General features: G+C 37.8%; 3 protein-coding genes across 5 annotated transcripts; all 3 read left to right on the forward strand.

The window, feature by feature from the left end:
- The first annotated feature begins 7901 nt into the window (after positions 1-7901).
- On the forward strand, positions 7902-10189 carry LOC142528617 (uncharacterized). The gene is made up of 3 exons (XM_075633682.1): positions 7902-8197; positions 8292-8379; positions 9207-10189. Exons 2-3 carry the CDS (start codon positions 8302-8304, stop codon positions 9999-10001), a joined length of 873 nt encoding a protein of 290 aa, XP_075489797.1. The 5' UTR covers positions 7902-8197; positions 8292-8301; the 3' UTR covers positions 10002-10189.
- Positions 10190-10461: 272 nt separating this feature from the next.
- LOC142528615 (glucan endo-1,3-beta-glucosidase 14-like) lies at positions 10462-12421 on the forward strand. Of its 2 annotated transcripts, none has more exons than XM_075633679.1 (3): positions 10462-10948; positions 11019-12058; positions 12139-12421. In XM_075633679.1, exons 1-3 carry the CDS (start codon positions 10849-10851, stop codon positions 12223-12225), a joined length of 1227 nt encoding a protein of 408 aa, XP_075489794.1. In that variant the 5' UTR covers positions 10462-10848; the 3' UTR covers positions 12226-12421. The 2 variants fall into 2 exon arrangements, with proteins under 2 accessions (XP_075489794.1, XP_075489795.1); XM_075633680.1 differs by having other exon boundaries at positions 10471-10948; positions 11022-12058.
- A 1159-nt stretch (positions 12422-13580) lies between these two features.
- LOC142529428 (cucumber peeling cupredoxin-like) lies at positions 13581-14554 on the forward strand. 2 transcript variants are annotated; one of them, XM_075634968.1, is made up of 2 exons: positions 13581-13859; positions 13975-14554. In XM_075634968.1, the coding sequence occupies exons 1-2, from the start codon at positions 13655-13657 to the stop codon at positions 14424-14426; spliced, it is 657 nt and encodes a 218-aa protein (XP_075491083.1). In that variant the 5' UTR covers positions 13581-13654; the 3' UTR covers positions 14427-14554. The 2 variants fall into 2 exon arrangements, with proteins under 2 accessions (XP_075491083.1, XP_075491084.1); XM_075634969.1 differs by having other exon boundaries at positions 13581-13838.
- The last annotated feature ends 3555 nt before the right edge of the window (positions 14555-18109 follow it).

Below are 18109 nucleotides of genomic sequence, written 5' to 3' on the forward strand. Positions count from 1 at the left end.
ATGTTTGGTAAGGTGTATTGCACTTTGGTTGTCACAATGTACTGACACAACCTCTTGTTTAACTCCAAGTTCTGTCAGAATTACCCTAAGCCATATTGCCTCCTTTACTCCTTCAGTTAAAGCTATATATTTAGATTCGGTAGTGGAAAAAGGCACCACAGACTGCAGGGAGGCTTTCCAGCTTATGGCTGTTCCATACAGGGTGAAAATGATTCCAGTCATGGATTTTCTTGTATCTAAATTTTCAGCATAGTCTGAGTCAACAAACCCAATCGAAGAATGAGTTAGTTCAACCTTTCTTGTACACCAATCCCAGATCTGGTTGGCTCTTTAAGTATCTCATGATCCACTTCAAGGCTTCCCAATGTGAGCTCCCAGAATTTGACATGAATCTTGAGATCTGGTCTAGTACAGACCAATGCCATACATCAAGCTCCCCAACCCGCTTGCATACGACACTTTTTCCATTAGGTTCTATTCTGAGTCCTCTATGGGTGACTGATCACTTGAAAGTTTGTGATGATGTCCCAATGAGGTAGTAACTACCTGAACCGTTGGAGTACCTTTTTGATATATGTACTTTGATTGAGAAAAAGTTTTCTCCTTTCTCAATCTCTACTTAGTTCCATTCCAAGTATCTTCTTGGTTTCTCCCAACTCTTTCATGTCGAATTCAGAACTCAGCAACTCTTTGAGTGCTTGAAGATCACCCTTATTGCTGCTTACAATTAGCATTTCATCCACATATATCAACAGAAATGTACTTGGTTGTGCACCTTCACCTTTAATTGTATATACAACTATCAAACTTGCTTTTAGTGAAGTGTATTTGTATCATAAACTCATCAAATCTCTTGTACCATTGTCTAGGACTCTGTTTAAGGCCATACAAGTATGTTCTCAACAAAAACACCTTGTCTTTGTCCTTTTCCCTTGAGTAACCTTCGGGATGTTCCATGAATATGTTTTCCTCAAGTTCACCATGGAGAAAAGCAGTTTTGACATTTAGTTGTTCCATTTTTAGACCCAGTTGTGTGAAAAGAGCTAACATGAGCCTAATGGAACCATGTTTGAACACTGGAGAGTAAATTTCATTAAAATCAATTCCATCTAGTTGTGTATACCCCTTTGCCACTAACCTTCCTTTATGTCTGAGATTGGAGTTGATTGAACTACATTCCTTTACTTTGCCAACTGCTCTTTGCCATTTTGGTCTATCAACAAGGTCTCATGTATTATTCTTATTCAGAGATTCAATTTCCTCATTCATTGCTTTCATCAACTTATTTTTGTCTTTGCATCTCATGGCTTCCTTGAATGTCGCAGGTTCAGAGATCTCCACCTGTTCAGCTATGGTGAGTGCAAATAAAATCATGTCAGTTTGGGCATATCTCTAGGGCGGTTTAGTTTTTCTTCTTTGTATGTCTCTGACCGACGTGTACTGATTTCCTTCTGTTTCAGATTCACGTTCTTGAACTTGATCCATTTCTATTTGTTCTGTTTCATTTTGGTCTAGGGATAGTCTCATCGGATCCCCAATATTTTCCACTTCAACACAGGAGTTAGGAGTGGAGCTTTCTGATGAAGTAATACATCTCCTAATAAGAGAATATCTCATCTTGTCTTCTTCAAAGTTAATATCCCTTGTGGTAAAGCACCTTGGGCCAGTTTGTTCCAGATTCCACACCTAGTACCCTTTTAACCCTTGGAGGATAACCAATGAATATAAACCTTAGTGCTCTGGCTTTTAGTTTTTCTTGCTTGACATGAGCATATGCCAAACACCCAAACACATTTAGATTTGTGTAATCAGTAGGTTTCCCATACCAATACTCCATAGGTGTCTTAAACTTCAAGGCACTAGATGGACTTCTATAATTAAGTTCCCCAGAAACCTTTTGGCAATCCAGCATTCAATAACATAGACCTTACTCTTTCAAGTAAATTCTTATTCATGTGTTCTGCAACTCTTTGAGTGCTTGAAGATCACCCTTATTCTTGCTTACAATTAGCATGTCATCCACATATATCAGCGGAAATGTACTTGGTTGTGCACCTTCACCTTTAATGTATATACAGCTGTCAAACTTGCTTTTAGTGAAGTGTATTTGTATCATAAATTCATCAAATCTCTTGTACCATTGTCTAGGACTCTGTTTAAGGACATACAACGATTTTCTCAATAAACACACCTTGTCTTTGTCCTTTTCCCTTGAGTAACCTTCGGGTTGTTCCATGAATATGGTTTCCTCAAGTTCACCATGGAGAAAAGTCGTTCTTACATCTAGTTGTTCCATTTCTAGATCCAGTTGTGTGAAAAGAGCTAACATGAGCCTAATGGAACCATGTTTGACCACTGGAGAGTAAATTTCATTAAAATCAATTACCTCTAGTTGTGTATACTCCTTTGCCACTAACTCTTTATGTCTGAGATTGGAGTTGACTGAACTACATTTCTTTACTTTGCCAACTACTCTTTGCCATTTTGGTCTATCAACAAGGTCTCATGTATTATTCTTATTAAGATATTCCATTTCCTCATTCATTGCTTTCATCAACTTATTTTTGTCTTTGCATCTCATGGCTTCCTTGAATGTCGCAGGTTCGGAGATCTCCACCTGTTCAGCTATGGTGAGTGCAAATAAAATCATGTCAGTTTGGGCATATCTCTAGGACGGTTTAATTTCTCTTCTTTGTCTGTCTCTGGCCGACGTGTACTGATTTCCTTCTGTTTCAGATTCACGTTCTCGAACTTGATCCCTTTCTATTTGTTCTGTTTCATTTTGGTCTAGGGATAGTCTCATTGGATCCCCAATATTTTCCACTTCAACAAGGGAGTTAGGAGTGGAGATTTCTGATGAAGTAATACATCCCCTAATAAGATAGTATCTCATCTTGGCTTCATCAAAGTTAATATCCCTTGTGGTAAAGCACCTTGGGCCAGTTTGTTCCAGATTCCACACCTGATACCCTTTTAACCCTTGGAGGATAACCGATAAATATACACCTTAGGGCTCTGGCTTCTAGTTTATCTTGCTTGACATGAGCATATGCCAAACACCTAAACACATTTAGATTTGTGTAATCAGCAGGTTTGCCATACCAATATTCCATAGGTGTCTTAAACTTTAAGGCATTAGATGGACTTCTATAATTAAGTTTCCCATAAACCTTTTGGCAATCCAGAATTCAATAACATAGAACTTACTCTTTCAAGTAAATTCCTATTCATGTGTTCTGCAACTCTTTGAGTGCTTGAAGATCACCCTTATTCTTGCTTACAATTAGCATGTCATCCACATATATCAACAAAAATGTACTTGGTTGTGCACCTTCACCTTTAATGTATATACAGCTGTCAAACTTGCTTTTAGTTAAGTGTATTTGTATCATCAACTCATCAAATCTCTTATACCATTGTCTTGGACTCTTTTTAAGGCCATACAACGATTTTCTCAACAAACACACCTTGTCTTTGTCCTTTTCCCTTGAGTAACCTTCGGGCTGTTCCATGGATATGGTTTCCTCAAGTTCAACATGGAGAAAAGCAGTTTTGACATCTAGTTGTTCCATTTCTAGATCCAATTGTGTGAGAAGAGCTAACATGAGCCTAATGGAACCATGTTTGACCACTGGAGAGTAAATTTCATTAAAATCAATTCCTTCTAGTTGTGTATACCCCTTTGCCACTAACCTTGCTTTATGTCTGAGATTGGAGTTGATTGAACTACATTCCTTTACTTTGCCAACTGCTCTTTGCCATTTTGGTCTATCAACAAGGTCTCATGTATTATTCTTATTCAGAGATTCAATTTCCTCATTCATTGCTTTCATCAACTTATTTTTGTCTTTGCATCTCATGGCTTCCTTGAATGTCGCAGGTTCAGAGATCTCCACCTGTTCAGCTATGGTGAGTGCAAATAAAATCATGTCAGTTTGGGCATATCTCTAGGGCGGTTTATTTTATCTTCTTTGTCTGTCTCTGGCCGACGTGTATTGATTTCCTTCTATTTCAGATTCACGTTCTCGAACATGATCCATTTCTTTTTGTTCTGTTTCATTTTGGTCTAGGGATAGTCTCATTGGATCCCCAATATTTTCCACTTCAACACGGGAGTTAGGAGTGGAGCTTTCTGATGAAGTAATACATCCCCTAATAAGAGAGTATCTCATCTTGGCTTCATCAAAGTTAATATCCCTCGTGGTAAAGCACCTTGGGCAAGTTTGTTCCAGATTCCACACCTGGTACCCTTTTAACCCTTGGAGGATAACCAATGAATATAAACCTTAGTGCTCTGGCTTCTAGTTTTTCTTTCTTAACATGAGCATATGACAAACACCCAAACACATTTAGATTTGTGTAATCAGCAGGTTTGCCATAGCAATACTCCATAGGTGTCTTAGACTTCAAGGCACTAGATGGACTTCTATTAATTAAGTTCCCCAGAAACCTGTTGGCAATCCAGCATTCAATAACATAGACCTTACTCTTTCAAGTAAATTCCCATTCATGTGTTCTGCAAGACCATTCTGATGTGGGGTTCTAGGAGCAGTATTGTGCCTGACAATGCTCTTTTCCCGACAAAATTCATTGAATTGTTCAGAGAAATATTCAAGGCCATTGTCTGTCCTCAAGTGTTTGAGCCTTTTATCCAACTGATTTTCAGTCAGTATAACCCATTCTTTGAGCCTTGAGAAGGCTTCATCCTTCGACTTCAGGATATATACCCACAACCTCCTTGAGTAATCATCCACTATGGTCATAAAATACTTTCCCTCACCATGTGTGACTGTCCTTGAAGGCCCCCACACATCAGAGTGAACATACTCAAAAGGCCTGGTAGTTAAATTACTTCCTGGTCCAAAGCTTACTCGTTTCGCTTATCCGAGAATGCAATACTCACAAGTTTCCAAACCTTGAATCTTGTCTCCACAGAGAAGATTTTGCTTAGATAGCTCATGGAGACCTTTTTCACTTATATGGCCAAGTCTCAAATGCCAAAGTTTTGACTTCATATCATGGTTTTCAATGTTGACAGCTCCACCTAGGACTGTATTTCCCAAGAGGATATATATAGAGTTCTTTCTTACAGCTCTCGTGACAACAAGATACCCTTTGAGATTTTTCATATTTCCATTATCGTATTTGAAGGAATATCCATTCGACTCAAGTGTGCCTAATCATATAAGGTTCCTCTTAAGTTCAGGAACATACCTTACTTGTTGCAAGATTCTATCAACACTGTTATGCATCCTCAGCCTTATAATTCCAATTCTCTTTACTCTACATGACTTGTTGTTTCCTAAAACAACCAGACCTAAGTTTTATTCTTGAATTGATTCGAACCATGATTTTGTAGGACACATGTGAAATGTGCACCCTTAGTCTAGTATCCACTCATTCAATGTGTCTTGTTTTGTGATAGTCAGAACCTCAGCTGATGCATACCCATCAGAAGTCACTGATGCCTCACCATCATCTTTTATTCTGTCAGGTCCTTTTTTTCTTACATTCTGGGCATTCACATTTGAAGTGCCCTTCTTTGTGGCATATGAAGCACTTGTATCTGGTATGGCTCTTCGATCTTGATTTTTCCCTTTTGTCCTTATATTGCCTTCTTTCAGTCCTTCAACGGGTGTTCAAACTTTCATCTTGAACTTGCTATCCTTGAGTCTGAATTCTCCTCTGTAACTTTTTTGCTTTGATAGCAGGTCGAACCTTCTCAAGAGTAATGGATTGCTCCCTTCCATACAATAAAGCATCTTTAAAATGTTCGTAAGTTCTTGGGAAGGAGTTCATCAGTATCAAAGACTTGTCCTCTTCCTAAAATTTTACTTCGATATTTTCAAGATCATCAAGAGTCTTGATAAATTCATCCATCTGATCAGAGATGCCCTTGCCTTCTTCGATTTTGAATGAGTATAATATTTGTTTCTGGTACAGACTATTGGCAAGGGACTTAGTCGTGTACAACTTCTCGAGTTTACCCCATATGGAAGCAACTGGGGTTTCTTTAGAGACCTCACGAAGGGGTTTATCACCCAAGCACAGAATTATGACACTTTGTGACTTGGCTGCATTGGCTACCTTCTCCTTCGAGTCTTCTTCTGGTGATTCTTCTCCCTTCAGAGCTTCGAAAAGTCCTTGCCGAATCGAGAGTGCACGCATCATGATTCTCCATAACCCAAATTCATTGTTTCATGTGAATTTTTCAATGTCATATATTTCATTGACCCCATCTTCTTGATTTTTCATATCAATTTGTGGTTCATTTACCATGGACGGCGCCAGTTGTTAGGAATTAGCCCAAATCACAGATGACAATTAGAGCTACGGGACGAACTTGCTCTTGTTTTGGCCATGCAAGATCAGGCAGGACAAACAAGAAAGTAAGTTGCACAAGAAAAAAATTACGTGGTTCGGTCTTGAAACGACTTACGTCCACGGGAGAAAGATGATCAGCTCTTGTTATTCAATTACCAGAAAGTATCATTGTTTACAAAGGCATGAGAAAAGAAAATAATACTCAAGAGTCTACAATCAAGACTATTTCTCCTCGATCTCTTTTCCTCTCGAGAAAAAAACCCTCACCTAAGCTTGATAACCTTTTGTCTTTTTATTGAATTGCTCTTCTATGCGGCAATGAGAAGATCAAAGATTATATATACGCGAGTTGGTCAGTGATCCCTTGTCCAGAGACACAGCTTAGCCAATGACTTCTTCAACCGTTATTTGTTGCTCACCTCAAGGATAACATAATATAAACGATGTAATCAACTCAATGGCTTGTGGCACTCACTGACTCTTGGTCCATCCCTCCCTTCTGCTACTCCTTTCTTCGTTGTGAGACACTAACCTTTACCTTAAAAATTAGGATGCACAAACGCAAAATAAGCACAAAAACGATAAATATGAAGTACAAAGCGACAATACTTTTTATGCTTATCATGCTACTTAGTTATCCTATTTAGAGCAATGAACAATCGAAGAGTCCAATGTATTGGAGCACAAAAGCCGAATCTCTTGAGCTAAGGGCTCATCCAAAGAAAATGGCGAAGAAATATTGATGTATTGAATCACTCACGTCGCAACATTTTCAACAATCAATTTTGAACCATGAACTTTATCCGCCATGCAAAGACTCCCATTCCCTACCATCAATTCAGTTAAATGAGAGGTCAAAATATTTTTGAGACATTTAGCTTCACAAATAAAACAATTTCTTTGTGATCACACCCCCACAATAGCCGACTCCTCTAAGTATTATTAAGGTTAATGTGGATGCTTCCGAACACATACATTTAAAGATGAATCCCTCATGAAGATGTTTATAGTAATTTTTTAAAAAAAAATTGACGATCATTTGAAACTCATGTAACCCAAAACACTCAAATTTAAAATAAGATATGGAGTTTGTATCTAATTAAAACACATTCCCAACTCAAAAAAACAAGTAAAAATTTGACAGGCTTTTATAAAAGAGTAGGTCTGTTGTGATACAGTCTCACGAATCTTTATCTGTGAGACGGGTCAACTCTACCGATATTCAGAATAAAAAATAATACTCTTAGCATAAAAAGTAATATTTTTTTATGGATGACCCAAATAAAAAATATGTCTCACAAAATACGATCTCACACGAATTTTTTTCTTTATAAAATATTAAATATGCCTGAACATTTGACTAGTTTGACCGGCTCTTTCTATTCTCAGGCCCAAGCCTAATCCACGTTCGGATCCCAAATCTTCCATCCAATTCAGTTAATAAAACCATTTCAGTAACGTTATCCGAACACACCGCTCTCACCCACCTTCCCCAATCACAACCTCCAAGCGTGAATCGCAAACGCATCATCCTACAGTCCTACCTCTACCCGTTCACGGCAGCCACTGAATCTCGCGTCGTTCCAGCCATCGCCAAAATGTAGGCAGTGGAGATAACGATAAAATAACCCGCAAATATATTATAAAAGTATCAAACCGCCACTGCGTGACGGCACGTGTGTGAAGGCTCTACTGGAGGATTCATTCAGATAAAGCTCACAACGGTCAAATCTTACGGCTGCAACAGCTTGCACGTGTCCCGTTAGACTCGTCGGTGCAACTCGAGGTAGCTTTAGCGTAATCCCCTGTACAATAAGGCGTCGTGGCGGTTAAGTTTGGGGGCATATTCTTCTTCTTCCTGAAAGAGTGAAAGGTATAGGCAAAAATCTGAGCTTTGGGTCTTCCTCGATTCGGTTTATTGTACCTCTCGTGTGTCTTGTTGTACCTTTGAGCTTCCCTTGTTGTAGGTACAGAGAAATGGCGGAGGCTTACTCTGGACTGAAGGATGATGTCGTTTCGGTTGAGCTCCCTGCGCCTGCTTCTTGGAAGAAATTGGTATTTTCCCTTAATTCTCAGCTTTTGTTGTTTAAATTGAAGCTTGAATTTTGTGCGGGAGACGCTGTTTCTGGTGATCTACTGTGGAAATATTGGTGAAAATTACAACTGATGTTGAACTAGTTGTAGCCCTTCCGAAAATTTGTTTTTTTTTTTGTTTTTATGTTAAATACCTCGAAAAGTTTCTTCTTTCCCCCTGTTGTAGACTTACTGTGTGTATTGAAACGATTATTGAGTTTGCTTTTTTCTTGCTTTTTTATGCTATTTCTTCAGTATTTTGTAGCTTCTATAGTTCTAAATAGCGATTAAAATTTTCCTATTTTGAGGTCATATTTAATTCTCGAAATCTTGAAAACTTGTTGGTGTATGCAGTCACATTTTAGGAGTATTTGCGCGTCGTAGAAGGAAATACTGTGCCGTGCTTTTCTGAAAATTAAATTTGCATATAGTTAAGATCAGAGAAACTTAGTAATTAGGTTGTTTTGATTTGCTCACGCTACTTGTGGTGGGTGAATGGAAAAACTTGTCGAATTCAGGTTTATAAGAAGTTAGTCTTGTCACTGCCAAGTCAAAGCATGTTTTTGGGATTTAACTTGTTTGGCACAATTAGGTTGTCGACGTTACGGACATAATCCGAGGTTTTTTTCTCAGTTGATTTCATTAATGTAAAGTGTGATGTGAGGACTTTCAGGAAATTGCGAGCGTGTATTTAAAGTTTCTCGCTTTCTTGTGTGTGGTTCTAATTCAAGGTGTTTAGGGTAATGGGTGTGCCACCCGGATGTTTAATTCGTCCGTTCTGTTCCATCTTGTTTTGTGTTTCTGTGCAGTATTTGCCAAAAAAAGGAGGCACTCCGAAAAAAAACGAGATACTATTTATTGCTCCCACTGGAGAGGAGATAAACAGCCGCAAACAGCTGGATCAGTACCTGAAATCACACCCTGGAAATCCTGCAATATCAGAATTCGAATGGGGTACTGGTGAAACTCCAAGAAGATCAACAAGGATCAGAGAGAAGGTCAAGGCAACTCCTCCATCGAAAGACAGTGAGCCACCAACGAAACGTGGCAAACGATCATCCCTTGCCAAGAAAGACAAAAAGATGGATGCAGAAAAAGAAGAAACTGAAGGGAAGAAAGAAATTGAGATTCCAGGTGGGGAATCCAATGAGAAGAAAGACGAAGAAAACAAGGAAGAAAACAAGGAACCCGAGGACAAGAACGAAGCTGGCAAATTACAAGAGAACGCCACACAGGAGAATGATTTGACTAATGTTGAGATTCATGGTAACGTCCCAGGAGACAATGATAAGGATGAGATAGATGAAAAAGTCCACGGGATTGAAGAAAATTTGACCGTGACAGACAAGGCCGAAGACAAACAGATACCTGGAACTGCTGAAAATCCTCTGTCGGGGCCCAATGGAGTTCAAACAGATATCGCCAATGGTGTGGCACCTGCATCTGGTGGGGGAGCTGTCGCCATGGAGGAAGACAGCAGCGTGACTGATATGCAGGTGGAGGAGCAAGAAAATAATACAAAAGGAGATGTTATGGAGAATGGCAAGGTGAACCAACCAACCTTAGCTCCACATCATTCTTCTTCGACTCCTATTAGTTGTTGAATACGATATATTACCTACCATCTGTCAGTAAGTTTGTTGTAACTATTTCTGACATTATCAGCCTGGACCAATGTACTTTTGATTTGTAATAATTAGGCTGAGTTAGATTTGTTTTTAGTTAGGGAGTCAGTTGTGTATTGTATCTGACGTTGTAGCTTTTCTCTTTATGGAGGGACTTGTTTATTTGACACTGTGCTTGAATTTTAGTACCATGTTCATCCTAGTGTTCTAGTTTTTCTTTTCCACAAGTCCAAATATTAAGTTAAATATATATTGCAGCTTGTGATGTTCATCTGCGCATCGTGTTAAGTTTAGAACTTAAGCCTGACTTCACTTTGAAAGCTAGGTTTGTTGAACGAAGGTAGATTTTTTATGTTTGTTATTCTCAAGAATTTTATCCAAGTCTCTAGAATTTAATCTAGTCGCTAACATCAGTTCTGATAATAGGGACGACTGAAATAATTAAATTTTAAAGCTGAGGGTATTCTCATAAATCAAGTCGTAGGCCGCTTCTGCGAGAAAGAAACAGTTGTCCCTCCAAAAAGATCGAATGAAAATGATTTAAGATTCAAGAATAAAAAAGCATGGAAAAAGCAAACTTTGAGGCAATGAAAAGTTAGGAATCTCATTCCAATCCCACAATACTAAGAAACGTTTTCCCCCCAGAAATCATAAATATTTGCTCATCTTTAGGTTAAGGTTAGGAATCTTTTATGGTTTCGTCTATCATCATTGGCAATGGCATGGCCGCAGAAAGAGCATTACATCCTACAAGAAACTGCTTCTGTTGCCAGACTTGGAGTTGAAGCTGTCATATTCATATTGAATAGTGTCCCTGCACCTACAAATGCATCGGCCCTTCGTAATTACTCCTCATTTCAAGGCGATGAACTGCTTTCTGTTCTTCCTCTGGTTCTTTATGCTCTCTAGAGTTCTCTCACCAGAAGGTATACGAGCATCTTGGATTGCGATCGTACTTTTAGTTTGTATGTCTGATTTTATTTCTGTTGGTTTTAGCAGGTTTGGTCGTTCATGCTTTTACGGGTACGTATGGTGTAAATTATGGCAGGATAGCGGACAATATTCCACCACCAGAAAGTGTTGTGACCCTCTTAAAAGCGGCCAAGATCAAGAACATCAGAATCTATGACCCTGATCACGGAGTTTTGAGGGCTTTTAAAGGGTCCGGAATCGAATTAATCGTTGGCCTACCGAATGAATTTTTGAGAGACATGAGCATAGGCCTAGACCATGCGATGGCGTGGGTAAAAGAAAACGTGGAGCCCTTTCTTCCAGAAACTCTTATAACTGGTATTGCTGTTGGAAACGAGGTCTTAGGAGGCACTGACACAGAATTATGGGAGGTTCTTGTGCCGGCCGTGAAGAATGTCTATGATGCCCTTGATCGTCTCCAATTAGCTGATAAAGTGGAAGTGTCAAGCCCGCATTCTGAGGGTGTCTTTGCCAGTTCATTCCCACCGTCAGCTGGGGCGTTTAAGGAGACTCTACTTCCCTACCTGAGGCCACTCCTTCAGTTCTTCTCACAAATTAACAGTCCTTTTTACGTCAATGCCTATCCATTTCTAGCCTATATTAGCGATCCATCACATATTGATTTAAAGTACGCCCTTTTTGAGTCGAACCCCGGGATTTACGATGCTAAAACTAAACTTCATTACGACAACATGTTTGAAGCTCAGATAGACGCAGCTTACGCTGCATTGGAAAAGGTTGGTTTTAGTAAAATGGAAGTGATAGTTTCTGAGACTGGCTGGGCTTCAAATGGAGATGAAAATGAAGTGGGAGCTAATTTGAAAAATGCGAGGACTTATAATCGTAATTTACGTAAGAGACTTTTGAAGAAGAAAGGGACTCCATATAGGCCAAAGATGTTGGTTAAGGCTTATGTATTTGCTTTGTTTAACGAGAACTCGAAGCCAGGGCCAACTTCCGAGCGGAACTTTGGGTTGTTTAAGGCTGATGGAAGCACTTCATACGACATTGGGTTCACAGGACTCGTTCCTAGTTCCGGTTTCTCGGTTCTTGGATCCATGAAGGTACCAAAAGTACAGAGACTATTCTTATTTCCGCTGTTGCGAACCTTGCGAAAAATTGCTAACTTTGCTTAAAATCTCAGGTGAATGGACACAAATGGCGTGGATTCTTGCAGCTGTGGATTCGGGTAATCTGTGCAGCAGCTGTGCTTGCTATGATTCCCCGATAGTTAGCCAAAAGTTGGAAGAAATCAGGCAGTAGCCAACTGAGTTATTGATATTCAAATTCATTCATTTCATTCCTTTTGCTAACTGTGATTGCAAAAAGGGGATTTTAATTTGATTCATTATGAAAGTTACTTCATACGAATTTGATTTAATTGGTGCAATGAATTAAGGAATGTAAATTGTGCGAACATTACAATTTATCTGTTTAAGTCATCCTTGCAAGTTTGAAAGAGAAAAAGGTATTTATTTTTTCATGAGTACGTATGTTGTGAGATGGTCTCACGAATCTTTATCTGTGAGACAGGTCAGTTCTATCGATATTCTCAATAAAAGATAATACTCTTAGTATATAGAAAGTAATATTTTTTCATTGATGATTCAACTAAGAGATTTGTCTCAGAAAATAAGGTCTGTGAGATCGTTTTACACAATTTTTTTTTTTTTCTATTTATGCTTAATGCTGAAGTGAGAGAGTATAAATTGGGTCGGGTTATGGATGCTACTGCCAGAACAGGCTAGTAGGGAAATTGCTAATACAACTCAATTAACTTATTTTATATTGTGGAACGGTTTGACAGGTCTAGTTAGTTTTAACAAATTTAAATTTCAGATTAGACGGGACGAGGTGGCCTGAGGCGACTAGTGACCAGCCATTAGGGGGGGTAAGGTGGGTTTTGATCGATTTTTTTAAAATCTTGGTTTTTGTATACTAAATTTAATTTTCAATTATTTTGATCCAATTGATGACGTGACAACTTATAAATCAGTATTTTTCGATGCAATGAGCATTTTACAGTATTATATCAATATTTTTCAGTGTTATGACAACAAAAATTTGAAAAAACCAAAACATAAAAATTAAACAAGTCATTAGAAAAAAAAAATATCTTCCTGTGATAAAAGTATGGTACGGGGTGTCAAATATTTGTAACCACAAGCTCCACCACACATTTTTTAATAGAAAAACCCTTCAAATTTCATTAAAAACTTCAAAAACACAAATATTTTTTTCTGGTAAATAATATGAAGCAGATATTTTGTGAGACCATATCATGAATAAAGGTGAGACGAGTTAACCATTTCTATATTTATGATAAAAAATAATATTTTTCATGAATGATTCATGTAAAATGAGATTTTGTTTCGGAAGTCAATCTCTCTTTGAATGACTCAATAAAACTTGATTTCTTCCGGGTTCCAAATTTCCAATTAATTCCACAAGCCAAAGTATACGGACCGCAACTAAATCTTCCATATTTCCCACGGAAAAGTCACTCATTTTGTAAGGACCATTTCAACAACCCTTCACTATATATGTCACCACAAATCCACACTTTGCAAATCACAAAGCCTCCAATCCAAGAATCAGCAAGTAACATTCTTATAATTTCCTATTTTTTCGCGTTCCAACGAATTCGGAGAATTGTAAAAATGGACAGAGCTCCATTAATCTTGACTCTTTTTTGTGCCATTTTTTCTGTTATGCTGAACTTTGCTGCAGCGCAAAATGTTTACACAGTCGGAGATGAAATTGGTTGGGATATACCCCGTGCTGCCTCTGTTTCATACGTCAACTGGGCTTCTGGCAAAACATTCTCGGTCGGAGATATACTGGGTAATACTGACTTTATCTTATGTAATTTTTTCGAAAAATTAATTCTTTACTGTCTGTATTGCATTTGTATCAAATATGCAACCAATACAAGTATTCATACATGACAAATAATTCTGCATTTGTGAATTTTTTTCAGTTTTCAATTTCGTGACAAATCAACACGACCTCGTCCAAGTGACCAGGGCCTCATACGATGCATGCGATGACGATAACGAGATTGGCAGTATAATCACGACCGGACCGGCGAATGTCACTCTCATCACCACAGGAGACCATTACTACATTTGCACGTTTGGCCCCCACTGCGAAGCAGGGCAGAAACTCGCCATCACAGTTGGATCATCCACTCCTGACATCGCAAATCCACCAACGACGGCCCCTCCAACCACCCCCGCCACCCCCTCTCCCGCCTCGTCTCTGCCTGATCCCTGTGCTCCGGTACCATCCCAATCCTTAGCTCCAAATGCAGGCAATGGTCCCACTGCTGCGACGGCAAGACCATCACCTCCACCTGATTCTGCATCAACTTCACTGGCTTCTGGTTTCTTGCTCGTTCTGCTATCCATTAGCGTGGCGCTGATTGTTTAAAATCATCGTACACTCGGGACTTGTGCAATGAATTTTTTGTTGTGTTTTTACATGCTCACATTTTTGTATTTTAGAAAATATACACTTTGGATTTATTTTGTTTGTGCCTGATTATTGTAATTTTACTGAGTTCAATAAATTTTGTTTGTTATAATATCAAATAATTTATTACAACTGGGTTTGACTTGACAAGTCATATATATATTTTACAGAAAAATTTAATTATGAAATAATTATACCGCGTTAATTTAACTAATCTACACGTTAGCTAAGTTTTTTTTTTTTTTTTTGGATTCAAAGAAACGAATTGACTCGACTTATACGGGGAATTAAATTAAATTAAACTATTAAAGTCCATGTTGGTAACGCGAATGTCTGTGGCTTAGCTTTCATGACTCCCAACTTTCTCAAAACAACTTACTCATAAATGGTAGATAAAACTTTGTGTGAGACGGTCTCACGGGTCGTATTTTGTGATACAGATATCTTATTTGGGTCATCCATGAAAAAGTATTACTTTTATGTTAAGAATATTACTTTTTATTGTGAATATTGGTAGGGTTAACTCGTCTCACAGATATAGATTCGTAAGACCGTCTCACAAGAGACCTACTCTAAATTGTATGCACGTTTTTTCCGCACAAAAATTTTTATGAGAGTTTAACTAGTCAATTTTGTAATATAAATATCTTATTTTGGTCATTAATTAAAAATATTACTTTTTACGTTAAAAATATTACTTACTATTGTAAATATGAACATGATTGACTCGTCCAACGGATAAATATCCATGAGACATTTTTTAATGGACCCGTGATAATGTAAATAGATCGGAATAATAATGTAAATATATGTAAAAAAAATTGTGTTATTGTAACAAAAGAATCAATTACGTGTGAAATAATATGTTATTTTATATACCAAGTATTCATTAGCTACAAATTTCACATGGATCGAAAGTCCTAATTAATCAATTACTCCATTGAAATTATGTCAACTGTTCTTTAACGAGTACTCCATAAAGTCAAGCTCCTGAAGAAGCCAAGTCCTACCGTTGATTTAGTCCACATTCTGATCTTTCTAGCGTCATTCATTACTTGCAGGGTTCCAAAATTTGTAGCCAACAATGTCGCACCAATTCCACAAGCCAGAGTCCATGTATTAGAGTCAATAATTCAGTTGAAAAATTCAGTTGTATCGTAACTATCTCAAGTTGGTTATGGAAGTTAAAAGACTTCTGATAGAACAACTCAAACACTGTAAATAGAACTATAACACAATTGGTTTGATTTGAATAATAACAATTCCTTTTTCGTCATCTTCTCCGCAATATGGTATCAGAGCTCCTTCTGCACTCTTCTTCCACCTCTAGGTTGATCAGCGGCGGGATTACGTTCAATGCATTGGTGAATTAAATGTCAGAATTTTTCTCAAAATCATGTTTACACGTATATATAAACATGATAATTAATATGCGGAAGCGGATCGAGCGTTACCTCCGGCCATCGAGAAATTTGTAAGTTTTCTGATTTCCTTTCGGTTGAAGTCTGTTGAAGCCTTCTAAGCACTGCACGCTCTCTTTAGATGGTGTATCTTTCTTATGAGGTGTGTGTGCTTATGGACCTCAATCGCTCTATTTATAGGCGTTTATCATACCATCGATGAGTGTATCGGGAGCCGAGATTCAGAAGAAGAAACGTGTACGTATCTCAAGTTTCTAAAGTTGAGCACGTTTGTCAAAAGTTGTAGGTAATGACCGTCGTCATTTCCTACATGTCTTTCCTTCTTCTGATTAATATGGATCATTTTTTTCTTACATTCTCCCACTTGACCCATATATCTCATTTATCATAGGAGAAAACAAAACACATGAATCATGGCGATAGTTCCTCTAGAAGCGAGTATTATCTTCCATGTATCACAATGCATTATGTATCTCAAACTGTATAACTTAATGAATAAATCTTATATTTATCCGAGGTCCAACTTTATTGATATTTCTCAAATCAATGAATGTGTACACAATAAATATGAGAAAATATCACATAGTTTCATTAACTTTGTTCTTACAACAAAATTACATAAAAGAACCAAGTCCCATTCTTTCTGTATGATCCTTAAATTTCAATGGTGGCATGCTCTTAGTCAAAGGATCCGCAATCATCAATTCAGTTCTAATGTGCTCAATAAGTAACTTCTTATCTTTAACACGTTCTCGTATGGCTAAATACTTAATGTCGATGTGCTTGCTTCGACTACCACTTTTGTTATTTTTAGCCATAAAAACAGCAGCTGAATTGTCACAATATATTGGTCTAGATATAGAATTCATAATTCTAAGCCCTGAAATGAAACTTTTCGACCATACACCATGTAAGGTTGCCTCAAAACAAGATACGAACTCAGCTTCCATAGTGGAAGTAGCAGTCAATGTCTGCTTTTCACTTCTCCAAGATACAGCTCCACCAGCTAGCATGAAAATATATCCTGAAGTGGATTTTCTTGAATTAATGCAGCCAGCGTAGTCTGAATAAGAGTAGCCAATTACTTCCAAATTCTCAGTTCGTCTGAACATAAGCATATAATCTTTTGTCCCTTGAAGGTATCTCATGACTTTCTTTGCAGCTTTCCAATGGTCTAAACCTGGATTACTATGATATCTTCCCAACATCCCAACAACAAATGCAATGTCAGGTCTAGTGCAAACCTGAGCATACATCAAGCTTCCAACAACAGAAGCATAAGGAATGTTTTTCATTTGTTCCCGCTCTAGATCATTTTTTGGGCATTGGCTCAAATTGAATTTATCGCCTTTCACAACGGAGCTATACTTGGTGAACAATCTTTCATCCGATATCTCTCTAAAACTTTGTTTATATAGGTTTCTTGAGACAGACCTATAATACCTCGAATTCTGTCTCTATGTATCTTAATGCCAATGACATAAGATGCATCGTCCATATCTTTCATATCAAAGTTTTTAGAGAGAAATTGTTTCACCTCATATAACAGACCCTTATCATTGGTTGCAAGTAATATATCATCCACATATAGAATAAGGAAACAAATCTTACTCCCACTGACCTTCTGGTATATACATTGATCCATGAGGTTCTCAACAAATCCGAATGAAGAGATAACATCATGAAATTTTAAATATCATTGACGGGAAGCTTGTTTCAATCCATATATAGATTTCTTAAGCTTACAAACCAATTTCTCAACATTACTAGAGAAGAATCATTCAGGTTGTTTCATATAAACCTCTTCCTCTAGTTCTCCATTGAGAAAAGCTGTTTTCACATCCATTTGTTGTAAATCGAAGTCAAAATGTGCAACTAATGCTAGAATGATACGGAGAGAATCTTTCTTAGATACAGGAGAAAAAGTCTCCTTATAATCGATTCCTTCCTGCTGAGTGAATCCTTTAGCAACGAGTCTTGCTTTATACCTTTCAATGTTTCCTAATGAATCTTTCTTTGTTTTGAAGACCCATTTACATCCAATGGCTTTTACACCATCAGGCAACTGAACAAGATCTCAATCTCCATTAAATGCCATGGAATTCATTTTTTCTTTCATAGCATTAAACCATAGTTTTGACTCATTACAACTCATGGCTTGTGAAAACGTTTCAGGATCATTTTCAGCTCCGATGTTAAAGTTCGATTCTTGTAAATACA

The sequence above is a fragment of the Primulina tabacum genome, chromosome 16 (genome assembly GCF_025594145.1).
Source record: "Primulina tabacum isolate GXHZ01 chromosome 16, ASM2559414v2, whole genome shotgun sequence".
Classification (NCBI taxonomy): domain Eukaryota; kingdom Viridiplantae; phylum Streptophyta; class Magnoliopsida; order Lamiales; family Gesneriaceae; genus Primulina; species Primulina tabacum.

Coding starts and splice junctions, on each gene's coding strand:
- LOC142528615 (XM_075633679.1), top strand. CDS start 10,849: ATGCATCGGCCCTTCGTAATTACTCCTCATTTCAAGGCGATGAACTGC. Junction 10,949..11,018: donor TAGAGTTCTCTCACCAGAAG/GTATACGAGCAT, acceptor TGTTGGTTTTAG/CAGGTTTGGTCGTTCATGCT. Junction 12,059..12,138: donor CGGTTCTTGGATCCATGAAG/GTACCAAAAGTA, acceptor TTAAAATCTCAG/GTGAATGGACACAAATGGCG.
- LOC142529428 (XM_075634968.1), top strand. CDS start 13,655: ATGGACAGAGCTCCATTAATCTTGACTCTTTTTTGTGCCATTTTTTCT. Junction 13,860..13,974: donor TAATACTGACTTTATCTTAT/GTAATTTTTTCG, acceptor AATTTTTTTCAG/TTTTCAATTTCGTGACAAAT.
- LOC142528617 (XM_075633682.1), top strand. CDS start 8,302: ATGGCGGAGGCTTACTCTGGACTGAAGGATGATGTCGTTTCGGTTGAG. Junction 8,380..9,206: donor CTGCTTCTTGGAAGAAATTG/GTATTTTCCCTT, acceptor GTTTCTGTGCAG/TATTTGCCAAAAAAAGGAGG.